This window comes from Arachis duranensis, chromosome 2 (assembly GCF_000817695.3).
Source record: "Arachis duranensis cultivar V14167 chromosome 2, aradu.V14167.gnm2.J7QH, whole genome shotgun sequence".
Classification (NCBI taxonomy): Eukaryota; Viridiplantae; Streptophyta; class Magnoliopsida; order Fabales; family Fabaceae; genus Arachis; species Arachis duranensis.
In genome coordinates this window covers 65364221-65378540 of record NC_029773.3, presented here as the reverse complement: position 1 = coordinate 65378540, position 14320 = coordinate 65364221, and the positions used below count along the sequence as shown (strand labels likewise).

At 31.7% G+C, this 14320-nt stretch overlaps 1 protein-coding gene across 2 annotated transcripts; it reads left to right on the top strand.

Moving 5' to 3' along the window:
• The first annotated feature begins 7678 nt into the window (after positions 1-7678).
• Positions 7679-10775, top strand: LOC107474672 (chaperone protein dnaJ 6). Of its 2 annotated transcripts, XM_016094312.3 has the most exons (8): positions 7680-7990; positions 8854-8952; positions 9203-9304; positions 9556-9615; positions 9704-9810; positions 9892-9974; positions 10176-10266; positions 10350-10775. In XM_016094312.3, exons 1-8 carry the CDS (start codon positions 7883-7885, stop codon positions 10552-10554), a joined length of 855 nt encoding a protein of 284 aa, XP_015949798.1. In that variant the 5' UTR covers positions 7680-7882; the 3' UTR covers positions 10555-10775. The 2 variants fall into 2 exon arrangements, with proteins under 2 accessions (XP_052113434.1, XP_015949798.1); XM_052257474.1 differs by lacking the exon at positions 9203-9304 and having other exon boundaries at positions 7679-7990.
• Positions 10776-14320: the final 3545 nt, after the last annotated feature.

Genomic DNA, 14320 nt, shown 5'->3' with positions numbered 1-14320 from the left:
TCATGAAACGCTCAATTCCTGAGGCGTTTCGGGGCTCAATTACTGAGGATAAAAATGCCAAACAGTTCTTAAAGAATGTTGAAAAATTCTATACTAAGAATGAAAAGACGGAGGCAAGTAGTCTTTTGAGCAAACTTGTTTTCATGAGGTATAAAGGTAAAGGGAACATAAGGGAGTACATTATGGAAATATCTCATCTTGCTTCAAAATTGAAAGTACTAAAGTTAGAGTTGTCTGAAGATTTACTCATGCATTTCATTTTGATTTCCCTTCCTGCACACTTTGGGTAATTCAAAGTGAGTTATAACACTCTGAAGGACACTTGGTCCTTAAATGAGCTTATATCTCACTGTGTGCAAGAAGAAGAGAGGCTACAGCAAGATAAGACTGAAAGTGTTCACATAGCTTCATCTTTTCAGTATAAAATAAAGCGTGATACTACTGCGAATGTGCCTTCTCAGTAGAAAAAGGCTAAGAAACAGGATCAAGTTTCAACTTGTTTCTTCTGTAAGAAGGTGGGACACATGGAGAAGAATTGTACCAAATATGCCACCTGACGTGTAAAGAAGGGTATAATTCTTACTTTTGTTTGTTTTGAGGCTAGTTTAAGTTATGCACTTGTTGATACTTGGTGGGTAGATTCTGCTGCTACTACTCATGTAAGTGTTACTATGCAAGGTTGCCTGTGGAGCCGACCGCAAAGTGATGCTGAAAGATACATCTATGTGGCAGACGGCAATATAGTTACAGTCGAAGCTATAGGAACCTTTAGATTATGTTCCACAAGTGGATCTTACTTGGATTTATTAGAGACATTTTATGTACCATCATTCAGACGGAATTTGGTTTCTATTTCTTGTTTGGACAAATCAGGTTATTTTTGTTCGTTCAGAGACAATAAAGTCAGTCTCTTCTATAATTCGAATAATATTTGCCCTGGTCATTTGGTGGATAATCTATATAGACTTGACTTAAATTCTTATAATAATAAAATACTGCAAACGGGTACAAAATGAAAACTAAATGAGAATTCGGCATCATTATGGCACAAATGCCTAGGTCACATCTCTAAACAAAGAATTCAGAGGCTCGTATCGGATGGAATTCTTGGACCCCTAAATTTGGCGGACTTTGAAGTCTGCATTGAGTGCATAAAGGGAAAAAGGACAAACGAAAGTAAATTAGGTGCCGATAAAGCTAAAGATGTCTTAGAACTGATACATATCGATATATGTGGTCCATTCCCTACTCTCTTGGAATGGACAACGGTACTTTATTACGTTCATAGATGATTACTCTCGCTACGGGTATCTATATTTAATTCATGAAAAATCCCAAGCCTTAGATGTTTTCAAGTCTTTCAAAACTGAAGTTGAACTTCAACTTGGAAAGAAAATTTAAGCTGTCAAATCTGATCGTGGTGGTGAATACTATGGAAGATATGACAGTTCAGGTGAGCAACATCTTGGGCCTTTTGCTCTTTTCCTAGAGGAATGTGGTATTGTTCCACAATACACCATGCCAGGCAAACCTAACATGAATGGTGTTGCAAAGCGAAGGAACCGAACTCTTAAGGACATGGTGAGAAGTATGAAATTTGATAGGGTACATTCTTAATAGGGTGCCAAGCAAAGCAGTTAACAAAACCCCATATGAAATTTGGACTGGAAAAAGGCCCAGTATAAAGCATTTGCATATTTGGGGATGTCCAGCTGAGGCACGACCTTATAGGTCGCATGAAAGAAAATTGAACTTAAGGACAATTAGTTGCTACTTTGTTGGCTACGATGAGCGTTCACGAGGGTACAAGTTTTACAATCCTACATCAAGGTCTATTTTGAAACAAGAAATGCGAGATTTCTTGAGGATGTTGAGTTTGGAGGGAAGAAAATATTAGGAATGTTGCTTTTGATGAGGATTCTATAACTAACAATGATCAGGTCTTTGTGCCTATTATTGTTCAAGATGCAGTTATAGTACAAGAGTACAATGAGAATCCTACTATAGATTCAGTTACAGTACAAGAGAACCATAAGAATATTGTTGTTGCTCAAGATACTGCTACAGCATAGAAAAATAATGAGAATCCTCCTCAACCCCAACCCATATAGCAAGCTCAACAACGTCAAGAAGTACCATTAAGAAGATCCAACAGAAAAAAGGAGAAAATCCATCTATGATCTCAAACAAGCTTCCCGTCAATGGTATCACAAGTTTAAGGCATTACCTCATATGATTTTGAGGTAAATATTATAGATGAATGTGTATACTGCAAGTTCAGTGGGAGTAAATACTTTCTTTGGTCTTATATGTTAATGACGTTCTACTTGCCAGTAATGATATAGGCTTGTTGCATGAAACTAAGAAACTTTTATCGAACAAATTCGAAATGAAAGATCTTGGTGATACCTCTTTTGTATTAGGAATCGAGATACTGAGATCGCTCTCAAGGTATTCTTGGATTGTCACAAAAGAACTATATCGAAAAGATTTTAAGTACATATGGCATAAAAAGATATAGACCAAAGGACACACCCGTAGCTAAAGGAGACAAGTTTAGTCTCAAGCAATGCCCCAAAATGATCTTGAGAAGACAGCAATGCATGAGAAACCTTATGCATCAGCACTAGGAAATTTAATGTATGCTCAAGTCTGCACACATTCTGATATATCATTTATAGTGGGAGTGTTGGATAGATACTTGAGCAATCCGGGCATAGATCATTGGATAGATGTTAAACGCATAATGCGTTATCTAAAGAGAACAAAGGATTACATGCTTACTTATCGGAGATTAGAAAATTTGGAGATCATTGGGTACTCTGATTCCGATTTCATGGCATATGGTTGCGAAACTTTGTCATTGAGCTTCGTATAGTAGATGACATTGAAAGGTCATTAAAGATATTTTGTGAGAATAAGTCAGCAGTACTATACTCCAACAACAATAAGAGCTTGACAAAATTGAAGCATACAGACATCAAGTTCTTAGTTGTCAAGGAGAAAGTTTAAGAAAAACAGATTTTCATAGGACATATAGGAACAAAGTATATGCTAGCAGACTCATTAACCAAAGAATTGATCCCTAAAGTCTTTCATGAGCACACTGCTCGGATGGGTGTCAATATTTGTGATGCCTTGGTTTAGTGGGAGGTTAATTTTATGCTATATGTCCTATGACAGATATTGAGTCATTTTTCTGCAGAATTAAGTTGATGGTTTATTTCATGTTGTATGAAATGTTCATTTTGCAATATTTGTTTTGTGTTTGATCTCAATAAAGTTTTAAAGTTGGACTAGCTGAAAATAGACATGCATGAGATCACTTGGCATGTAATTTCCATATTACTCATCCAAATTTGATCTATGTCGTTAAGTATATTAGGATGGTGATTATCGTGGTTTAGTCACGACATTAATGTGATAAAAGCTGTGGTAGTTCCATATCTAATGTATGAGACGGACCCGATTGTTAAAGTAATGAGAGAAATATCATTCAGATGCGCGCATAAAGTTTATAAGATGTGATTGTGTCAAGAAAGAATATATGTATAGCCCAAGTGGGAGATTGTTAGGAAATTATTTTAATTTTCTAATTTGTTTGTGGGCAATACATATATTAATTATAATTATAAATTATGCTATTTCAAATTAAATGACTTATATAATGATGATCTCATTTATTATTATAAATGCATAATTGAATAAGTCATTATTACTTTTGATTTAGAATTAAATGAGAATAAAACTAGATATTATCTTTTGTTCCTTAGATAATTATCTTTTGGATTTTAGATATATTATCTTTTGGACTTTAGATACTATTTTATTTGGGCTTTAGGGTTTAATGGGTGCCATACTCAAATATAAATAGTGCCTTCAGGGTTTCGGTCTCCAATATACCAAAGCCGCCTTTGTTGCTCTTTCCTCATCAAAAGAGTCACAATTCAGCCGCCTAGGAATACAGAAGGCTTTGATTGAGGAAGATTGAAAGAACCACAAGACTGAGACAATTCTTCCGTCTAGTTTCTAATTTCTACTAGAAAATGTACCCGCATTATGTTATATTTTTTGGTGATTCAATATGGATGATCTGAGTTAATAAAATTATTTATTCCAACAAAGCAAGCCAAGATGGGTTCAATTCCTCTACCTTCGCGCCGCACCAAGGTAGGTTCGATTCCTCACTGCAATCGCGTCCCACCCAAGATGGTTCGACTCCTCTCTCCTATCGCGCTGCCCAGATAGGTTCTTTTCTCTTTTGTTTAGCGCTGCCAAAGTTAGAGAAGTGAATTGGAGTTGGTTGCGATGGAGTTGAATGGAGGCAGAAGAGAATGTTAAAGAAGCAGGAGATGCTGCTGTAGCTAACTTATGCAGATTCTTCAGCTGATGAACATATTCATCATTTGAATAGATTGATTCCTCTTGCAGAAATTCAAAATCCAAAGAAGGGTATTTGAGTTTTTCAATAAAAATAGAAGAAAGAAAAGGTAAGAAAGTATCAGAAATAGAAAAAGGAATAAAGTAGAGAGCAAGTTTTTACCAATTTCTTTTGACTATTCTCACCAAATTACTTACCTTTTGAATTTCTAAATAAAATTCATTTTAAAAATTCAAAATGTTAAAAAAATGACATGTCAGCCTTAACTCTTCTAAATTTACTAGTATAAAAGATATGTTTTGCAACTTCAACCATGCGAAACCTGGTAAAGTATAAAAGATACGTGGTTAGGATAAAATTTTAGAGGGAATAATTTTATCATTACTATAATCAACTAATATTTTAACTTCTTATTTTACTCAAATAGAAGAAGGAAGCTCAAAAAAAAAAAGCATAGTTGTAAAAATCAAACCGGACCGGCCGGTTCAACCAAAAAACCGGTAAATCGGACCATGAACCTGTTCAGTTTACCTCTTGAACCATTTAAGGAAACAAACCGCTATGAACCGGTAAGAATCGGAACAAACCGGTTAAAATCGGTGCAAACCAGTCTGTTTGAAAAATTATTCAAAATGTCTCAAATAGGTTTCGAACTTTGCAAGGGTGCACACTTGCCACTCAGCCATGAAGCTTCTTACTATTTTTAGTGACAAATATTAATTATATAGTATACATTCAATAACACTATTTTATACATATCTAATTTAATTTAATTTCGCATTCTCTATTTTTCAAATTAATTATATTTTAATTATATACCATTATTAATATAAATGTAAAGTTTACTAAAACTTTATTAATTAGCTTGATTTATTTCAATACTAGTATTGTAATTAAGGTTATTTATTTTGATGTTAGTGTTAAAATGTACTGATATTATAGTTAGATGATATAATTTGTGAATTAATTGTTACTTTTATTGTGTCAAATTAAGATACTATTGTAGTATTACTGAAAAATTATATGTTTTTTTATATTGGTTATTTTTAGAATTTGAGACTTAATTTTTTCATAAAATGTTAGTGAAGATATGTATTTCAAATTTTAATTTTAAGGTTTTAACTATTTTATATTTTTTATTTACGTGACACCGTTTTACCGATTCGACCAGTGATTTATCGGTTGAACCAATAAACCAGTAAACCAATAACTTGACCGGTTCGATCACCGGTTCGGTTCTGACAACTATGAAAAAAAGAGAGAGGATATTTTTTATGATTTTAAATCTTTAATTTTTATTAGTAAAATATAAATGAAAATATGGTAATGAGATAAGTGATCTCATTTTCTTAGGTCAAATTAAGAAATTGAAATTAAATATTTATTTTTATTAAACTGAGTGATTCATGATATTATATTATATTATAGAATAAATCCTTAAATTAGTCTTAAAAAAGTTTAGTTCGGTATTTTATTTTTAACAAATTTTTATTATTTTAAAAATTTTTAAAAATTGTTTCTCTCAAATAAATTAATATGTTTTAGGCAACTAACTTGTTGTATAATGATATTTTTAAAAATTTAATTATTTTATAATAAAATTTATTAAAAATTTATTAGTCCATACACATTTAAAATTTGATTGTAATTGATGAAGAGACCAATTCATTTTATATAAGTGCTTCTTGAGACTTTCATAGCAATAAAAATTTGATGAAATCACACTGACCGATCTCAATTTTGAGAAATACTAGAGGGCAACAGAATTTAGGAGTATTTATGGATATAAATAATTCTATTATCTATTCAAAATTAATCCAATCCGATTATATTAATTTTGGACTCATGGATAATCAGATCAAACTCAATTAAATTCGATCTTAATTGGTTTGAATATTAATTCTAGAGTCGTAAAACCCAAACCAACTCAATTATTTAATTAATTTAATATTAATTAAAATAAGTAAACAAAATCTAATATATATATATAACTTTAATTTATCTTCTAATCTTAAAGTACTCCAAATAATGATATTATTTAAGTTTGACTCAATGATGTTTTTTATTATTTTATTGTATATTTACAGTATTTAAAAGATTTTTTTATTTTTTATTTTTTAAATTTATATTTTAATCTGAAACCTAATTACTCGAACTAATCCAACATGAGTTTAATCAGTTCGGATTGGTTCAAATTCACTTAAAAAAAGTTTAAATTTGATCCAATTAAAATTTAATCGGTTTGGTTTCTTTTTTTTTAACTCGAACCAATTCTACCAGTAAATAGTTATATAAGAATTTATTATTTTTTGTCATCAATTAGTCATTAGTATTTAAAATGTGAGTTAATCTATATGATTGAATTACTACTAAAAAAGTTAGGTTGATAACTAAAAATAATGATTAAAAATAATAAATTCTAATAGTCTTTTAATAATTTTTCACATATATTAATATATTAAAAATTTAAAAATTCTATTGTTATACTATTAACCTATTTATTTCAGAAGATACCAAAATCAAAGAATAAAAAATAAGGCTAAAATTTTTTATTATGAACAAAGAATGTGTGCAATCTAATTTTATTAATTTTGTATTTTTTTTTGTTTTGGAATGTGTAATCGGTAAATACAATTACTTTGCAAGGAGATTTTTAAAAAATTTGAGAAAAGGACAATTAATCTCTAATTTTTTGGTTTGTGGACATTTAAACTCCTAAAAATTTAAAAATATAATTAAATTTTTGACCTCTTCAAAATCTAGACACATCGATTTTTAGATTTAATTTGTCTAATTTTAAAAATTCTCCCTCATGGACATCTGTATCGGCTATATCAATATAATGGGAGTTACGTTTAATTTTTCCGTTAGGTCTAACATATTCAAGTGAACAGTAGAGATCAATGTGTTCAAATTTTAAAAAAATCAAAGACTTAAATGTATTTTTAAATTATTAAAAACTTAAATTTACGAGCCAAAAGATCAAAGACTTATTTACCATTTTTCTAAAAAATTTTTTAATATCAAATCAAAAGATTCATTTTATTCGTTGTTTAAAAACTTAAACATTATCTATGCATTAGATACCCACACAATAAACTTACATACACGACATAAATTCATTTTAGATTCATTTTTACTCTCATAAAACTTGAATCCAAATATAGTTGTTAAGGAAGTATAGACTATACCACTCAACCAAGCCTCCAACCACAATTTATACGCTTTAAATCAAAGGATGTCACATTTGATTTGGGATTAACACCTTTACTATATATGACCATAAAAAACCCTCCCAATGTAAAAAATAATTTGCGAAAAAATGAGCGCGCCAAAATATTGACACACCGAGTGGCGAGAATAATAAAAGAGCACCCTAATCCCGATCCGTCCTTTTCTTCTGTTTTCCCTTTGCGCTTATTAGTTTTCATTTTTGTCATCGCCAAATCAAAGTTCTTTGAGACCAAGTTACAGTCTTCTACTAACAAAAGGAAATAAAAAATGGCGCCAAAGAATAAGAAGAGAGCTAGGGTTTCCAACGACGAAGAAGAAATCGAATATGAACACCCACACTCCCCTCAGAACAACAACGAAAACACCCTCTATCAGGTACCCGACATAATTTGGATTAATTAATTGTAAGATAGTCTTCTTCGCTTTTTCGATTTTTTAATTTCGATTTTGATTCTTAGTTTCTTGTTTCAATATTTACCGATGCTTATTGCTTTATGGGATTTCTTATTCTATGTTCCTTGTAGTCTGCTTTTGAAGCTGATGGAATAAATTGTTGTTTTCAAGAGAGATTCTCTGTTTTACTCCTATCTGTAGTGAATAAACCTAGCCTAGTATATTGTAGTATGATGTTTGTGTTTTTATTAGCTTATCAAATGAGAGTTAAGCATCGATATATTGAGCATAGGCATGATTCACGATAGGGTGCAATGGCATTGTTTGATATGTGTAACCAACATCCACTTAGTGGGATAAGTCCTTGTCTTTGTGTTTTTATTAGCTTTATTTTATATGAAGTTACAATCAAGATCTTTCTGCTACAGCATTTGGAAATGGAGAAAAAGGCAATTATTTCCCTAGTGATGTCAATCCATACATGTAAAATGTGCTGATACGATCTAAAGGTTAACCCCTTCATCACATACCAACAGTCTTCCTTATATAGAACTTTATGGGCTGCAACCATTTCCATTTTGTTTCTATTTTTGGTCCCCTTTAATTCACAAGAGTTGGTTTTATTTGACGTCCTTTGGTTTTAACTTTCACATAACTGCTGTGAATATATTCTATATATCTCAGTTTCTTATAACATTAGCACTTTGGACTTTGGATCCCTTAGGTGATCATCTACACTTTGAGATATGAGTATATGACATTACCCGTTTCCATTTCTTGATTTGTATCAATGCGCAGAGAGCACTGATATTTTGGACACTGACCTGTTGCTTCTTTGCTCTTAGGTACTTGGTGTAGAGAGAACAGCATCACAACAGGAAATAAAGAAGGCTTATTACAAGTTAGCATTGAGGCTGCATCCTGACAAGAACCCTGGTGATGAGGTATTTATCTAATGTTTTCTGTTTTACAGTAAGCAGGGTGGAGCCATGTTGATATCCAGAGATTCCATTGTACCCTTTAGTATTCTGAAATTTTTGAAATATCCATGAAAATTTAGTATCTTCTCAGCAAAATACTATTCAAGCTCTTTAAACACTCCATTTAACAATAGCATCAAACAGGTTTTTGTCTAATTAGGCCTCTGACCATCTATTAAATTTGATGTTTATGGTTCCAATTAATCATTTACAGGAAGCTAAAGCAAAATTTCAGCAACTGCAAAATATTATCTCGATTCTTGGGGATGAAGAGAAACGAGCCATTTATGATCAGACTGGTTGTGTTGATGATGCTGTGAGTGTTCTTGATTTCTTATATCTGTAGATGCATTTACAACCTTAAAGCCACAAGATAACATATCTGTAATTTTCATTTTCTAGATTCATTCAAATTAAACTTTTATGGTCTGTCAACTGTTAGTGGAGGAATCTGCTCTTGTTATGATGATTTTATGTACAGCAGAATGAAATATAAGCATTTCAGCATTTTTTTTTCCGTGTCATGTACATCAACATTATTCATTTATATTTGTTTCTGAAAATCAGGACCTTGCCGGGGATGTTGTCCAGAATCTTCACAACTACTTTAGAACAATGTACAAGAAGGTTGTTTGCGTTGATCCTGATTTTGTTCTGATTTCTTGTTGCACAGTTCTTATTTGCATTTACAAGGTTTTATTATACTTGCTAACAGGTCACTGAAGCTGATATTGAGGAGTTTGAAGCAAACTATAGGGGATCTGACTCAGAGAAAAATGATTTGATTGATTTGTACAAGAAGTGCAAGGGTCATATGAACAGGTAAGAAAGGCATATTGATGAGTGAGAGCCATTTTTCTGAAAAGACTTTATTGTAATTTTGCGTATGACTTCCCACTGCAGGCTATTCTGTTCAATGCTTTGTTCTGATCCCAAATTTGATTCTCACCGATTCAAGGATATTCTTGATGAGGCCATAGCAGCTGGTAAGAACATTATAAGCTTTTATTTCCCCGAATTCCAGTCAGACATGTACTCTTTTTTAAGGTTTATATTGCCATAATGAGGATTGAATACCATTATGCTCGTTTATACTTGTAGCTGGGAGATTCAGCTTATATTAACATAGGCAAAAGTCTTACTTGATCCTTTTGTTTGATGCTATACCTTTTTTTTTATATCTTTAGGAGAACTTAAAGAAACAAAAGCTTATAAGAAATGGGCAAAAAGAATATCAGAAATCAAGCCACCAACTAGTCCGTTAAGGAGGAGGGTCAAGTAAGTTTATCGGGGAAGTCTTGGGCTTGCCTTATACTGTTTACATTTTAGTTTAGGAAATAATGATGTTTATCATCTTGCAGACCAAGTAAGAAACCAGAAACAGATCTTTATGCCATCATCTCACAACGTCGAAATGAGAGAAGAGACAAGTTTGAATCTATGTTTTCATCTCTAGTTTCAAAATATGGTGGAAGTAATGTGCCGGAACCCTCTGAAGAGGAATTTGAAGCTGCGCAAAGGAAGATGGAAAGCCGACGTTCCGCAAAGAAATCAAAGCGGAAATAACCAACTTAATGTTTGTATAGTTTCTTGACTTTCTTCTGAGTATGAACGTTAAATTAGGTAATGCAAGTGGAGATTGTTATTTTTTTTTTCCACTGAAGTACCTGATAGTTTACTTGCATGTTAATGTATCTGCTAAAGAGTGAAGGTTAGCTCCTTTTAATTTCAATTTTAAATTAGAACTGAAACTATACTAAAATCCCCCTCCCCCACCCAAAAGAAATAATGGCAAAAAGTAAAAATCAATGTTCATTCTATTTTTGAATGTGGTATCAAAATTGCTCTCAATTAAATTCAAATTAAATGTTGGTGATATTTTTAAGATTTTGAAAATTAAATTGGCGACAGAATTGATAGTTAAAGATTTAAAAGTATAAAGTTAAGTTCAATTCAGATTGAATCGAATATAATAAAATAATCAGGGGCGGAAGTAGAAGAAATATTAGAGGGAGACTAAAAATATTTATACAATAAAATATTAAAATAAATTTTTGAAGAGGACTAAACTGAAATCTATATACAATTTACATGTAAAAAATTAAAATTAGGAGGGCCGTAAAAAATTAAAATTAAGGGGTTGTTGCCCCTTTTTTACAGTGTGTAGCTCTGCCCCTAAAAATAATCATATATAAAATATATGATTTTTTTAAAAAAAATAATTTTTATATTTTATTAAATTGGTTAATTGCTAAAAGATTGGATTGGTTAGTCAGTTAATTAGTTGTTTAATCGATTTTTTTGGTTTATTGATTGATTTATTGTTAAATGGTTTTTATTTTGAACTCAACTGATTTAATATAGTGGAATTGATTGATTTGGTGCGGTTGTCTAAACAATTTTTATGACTTCAACGCTCTCAATAATTTTTTGAAGCATCAGCAGATATATGTGGGTTAATAAATTTGGAAAAATATAAGCATTCGTGGTTGCCTGCTTTATGCTGCTAGTGGGTAATCTAGAATGGTCCGATGATTTGGAAATTTTATCTAGTCTCTAATCACAAATGCATAAATTTTAATGAAATTGCATCAGATGTTTGGATTAAAGATGCCTTAGAAGTTCCACTGGTTATGGTAATAATAATTAAACAATAATAATAAAGAAAAAAAAAGTAATGCCGATTGAAGCTAACCGGGAGAGGTTTTGCCAAGCTTAAATTTAGGACAAGTTGAATATCATCAAAATTAGCAAAATCTACCTCCTTTATGGATACTCCACACTTTGCTTTTCATAAGTTGGTGCCGTCTTGTAACTAGGATGGCAACACCACCCGAATTTGCGGGTATCTATCCTGTTCTTAGCCGTTTAAGACAGGTAATTATCCGTCCCGCATCGGAGCGGATTTTTGAGTGGAGCAGGATAGGATCGGGTTTAGATAATATTCGTCTTTACCCATTCCGGTATATATATAATATATTATGTATGATATATGTAAAATAATTAGTAAATGATTAATAATATTGTATCATATTTAAAATTTTATTTTAATTTATGTTATGTATATGATAATGATTATATAAATTTTGAAATTTAATTTTATTTATTGGATTTTAATAATTATAGGAGCGAGTAGGAACGGGGCAGATACTCGTAGGGGCGGGTTAGGGTTCAACATTTTACTACTCGCAGATAAAAAAGGGACGCATTCTACGCTGGTTGTTGTACGGCGGAACGGGATTGGGTAGAACAAAAACCCACTCTTACCCGTCCCGTTGCTACCCCTACTTCTACTTGTACCACCAAAATAAAAATAAAAAGAGAATTTTTTTAACGTTTCGAACAAATTTTAAAATATATCTAATATTTATTTTAATATAATTTAATTTAATCTAATTTTTAATATCTAAAATATATTTTAATTCTACATTTTTTCAAGTTAATTATTTTCTTTTCATTAATATTATTCTTTATGTATACACCATATTATCATCATTAGTATTTTAGTAGGGTGTTCAAAATTTGGTCCAATTTGAATCTGTCAGATTCGAATTTGTTATCCATCATTATTTTCAGATCGTTTTCCAATTATGCTTCAAGTGACCGAGTCCAGTTTGAAATTATTTTTTATTAAAAATNTTATATATACCAATTTAATAAAGAGGTCGATTCGGTTTAACCCAATTTATTTCAGATTATTTCGGATCGGTCTAAAACTAGACTTAATGGACTATTAAGATCGAGTCTCGGACCGACTCGACCATAAACTCTCCTAATTTTTGTCAACATCATCACATCATCCCATCTTTTCTTTAAAGATTAAAGCGGGCTATCCGTCCTATCTTGCTAAGGCCTTCCCAAAAATAAGACGGATTTGTTCGAATCGCCAAAAAATGTTAAACAAGTTTAAAATACTAGTAAAATTTGTAATCTATTACTATATTATAAGAATGTAGTGGATAGGTTGCTGCTCGACAAGTGGAATTCTCTGTCCTTGACAAGTGCATAACTCCATTGGCTAACACGTGAAAACTAAACAGTATACAGTTATGTGAATAAAATAATGGACTAGCGCGGTAAAATCATATTCTCATCTTCTTCAAAATTCAAACTCACCTATAAAATGCTGTTCAGGACACGTTCTGAACCATTACGTTAAACCTGAAACTATTTTAGAGAGTTATCTACTCAAAAATAGTGAGTATATTTCTGTTCCAAACCTGCAAAAACATAGCAGAAATATATGATATGTTAATGGATGTTAATCCAATAAAACTTCAATGAAATTTCAAGATTTATGTTGTGCACTTATGGAAAGTTCCAAACAGATTTAATGACAAGGAAATCAATGGCATTGAGATGCTTTTTCAGGATATCAAAGTAACTGTGTTGGATATATAGTTTATCTGATTATTTTCTGGCTTCTAATAGTGTTCCTACTGAGATGCTATTTTCAAAATTTCTAGGGTAGTAGAATCCATGCTTTAATTCCTAAAACTATTGGTCAAGAAGTAGAGAGGTAATATTGTGGAGTTTAGCATGTATGTGATGTCTAACTTCGTAGTGGTGGATAAAAAAGAGAAAATAAAGACAACTACAAATAGATGGACCATCAATTTTGCACAGAAGACCACTGTTCTTCCGATACCACATCCTAATTTTATTTTGGAGACATTTTCTTTTAAGCCTATTGTGGAGCTGCTTGGAGCTGACAAGATTGATGATTCAATACTCATAGGTAAGGAAAAACTTAAAAAAATGTTACCAGTTATAGATTTATCTAACGAATGTGTCGTGTGAGAAAATTAATTTGATTTGGACCTTTCATTGTTGTGTAGATGTCATTGGTGAAGTGGTTAGAAAAGAGGGTCCAAGATAGTTGATTACTAGCAAAGGCAGAGAGACTAAGCATTTGGTTATTTTGATCAGACCTTGAATAAGAGTTCTCAATAGTAGTTTAATTTGTTCACCTTGGTTATGACTGCACTTATTTACAAAATTTTTATTATTCTAACATTGTGATGCAGAAACAACAGCATTAGGTGTGTGTTATTTGGAGATATGGTGGACCATATTCTACCATATCTCGAGGAAGAAAGGGTGGAGCCTTTAATAGTTATAGCTCAATGCTTTAAATTGAGCAGGTGGAATGGTATCCATTTACACCAAATGGGTTGTTGTTTTGATTACTATTAATGGCATTAACAACTCAAGAACATGTGACTCACAATAATCTATATTCTCTTATAGAAAAAATATCAATGTAGAGTCCCTTTGAGCATTCCAAGTTACGTATTAATCCTGATTTGGAAGAGGTTAGATGTAACACCCT

What these genes read in the sequence shown, in the direction of transcription:
- LOC107474672 (XM_016094312.3), top strand. Translation starts at nt 7,883, where the DNA reads ATGGCGCCAAAGAATAAGAAGAGAGCTAGGGTTTCCAACGACGAAGAA. An exon ending in CTGGTTGTGTTGATGATGCT is followed by an intron (nt 9,305 to 9,555) that starts GTGAGTGTTCTT and finishes TCTGAAAATCAG; the next exon opens with GACCTTGCCGGGGATGTTGT. An exon ending in TGATGAGGCCATAGCAGCTG is followed by an intron (nt 9,975 to 10,175) that starts GTAAGAACATTA and finishes TTATATCTTTAG; the next exon opens with GAGAACTTAAAGAAACAAAA.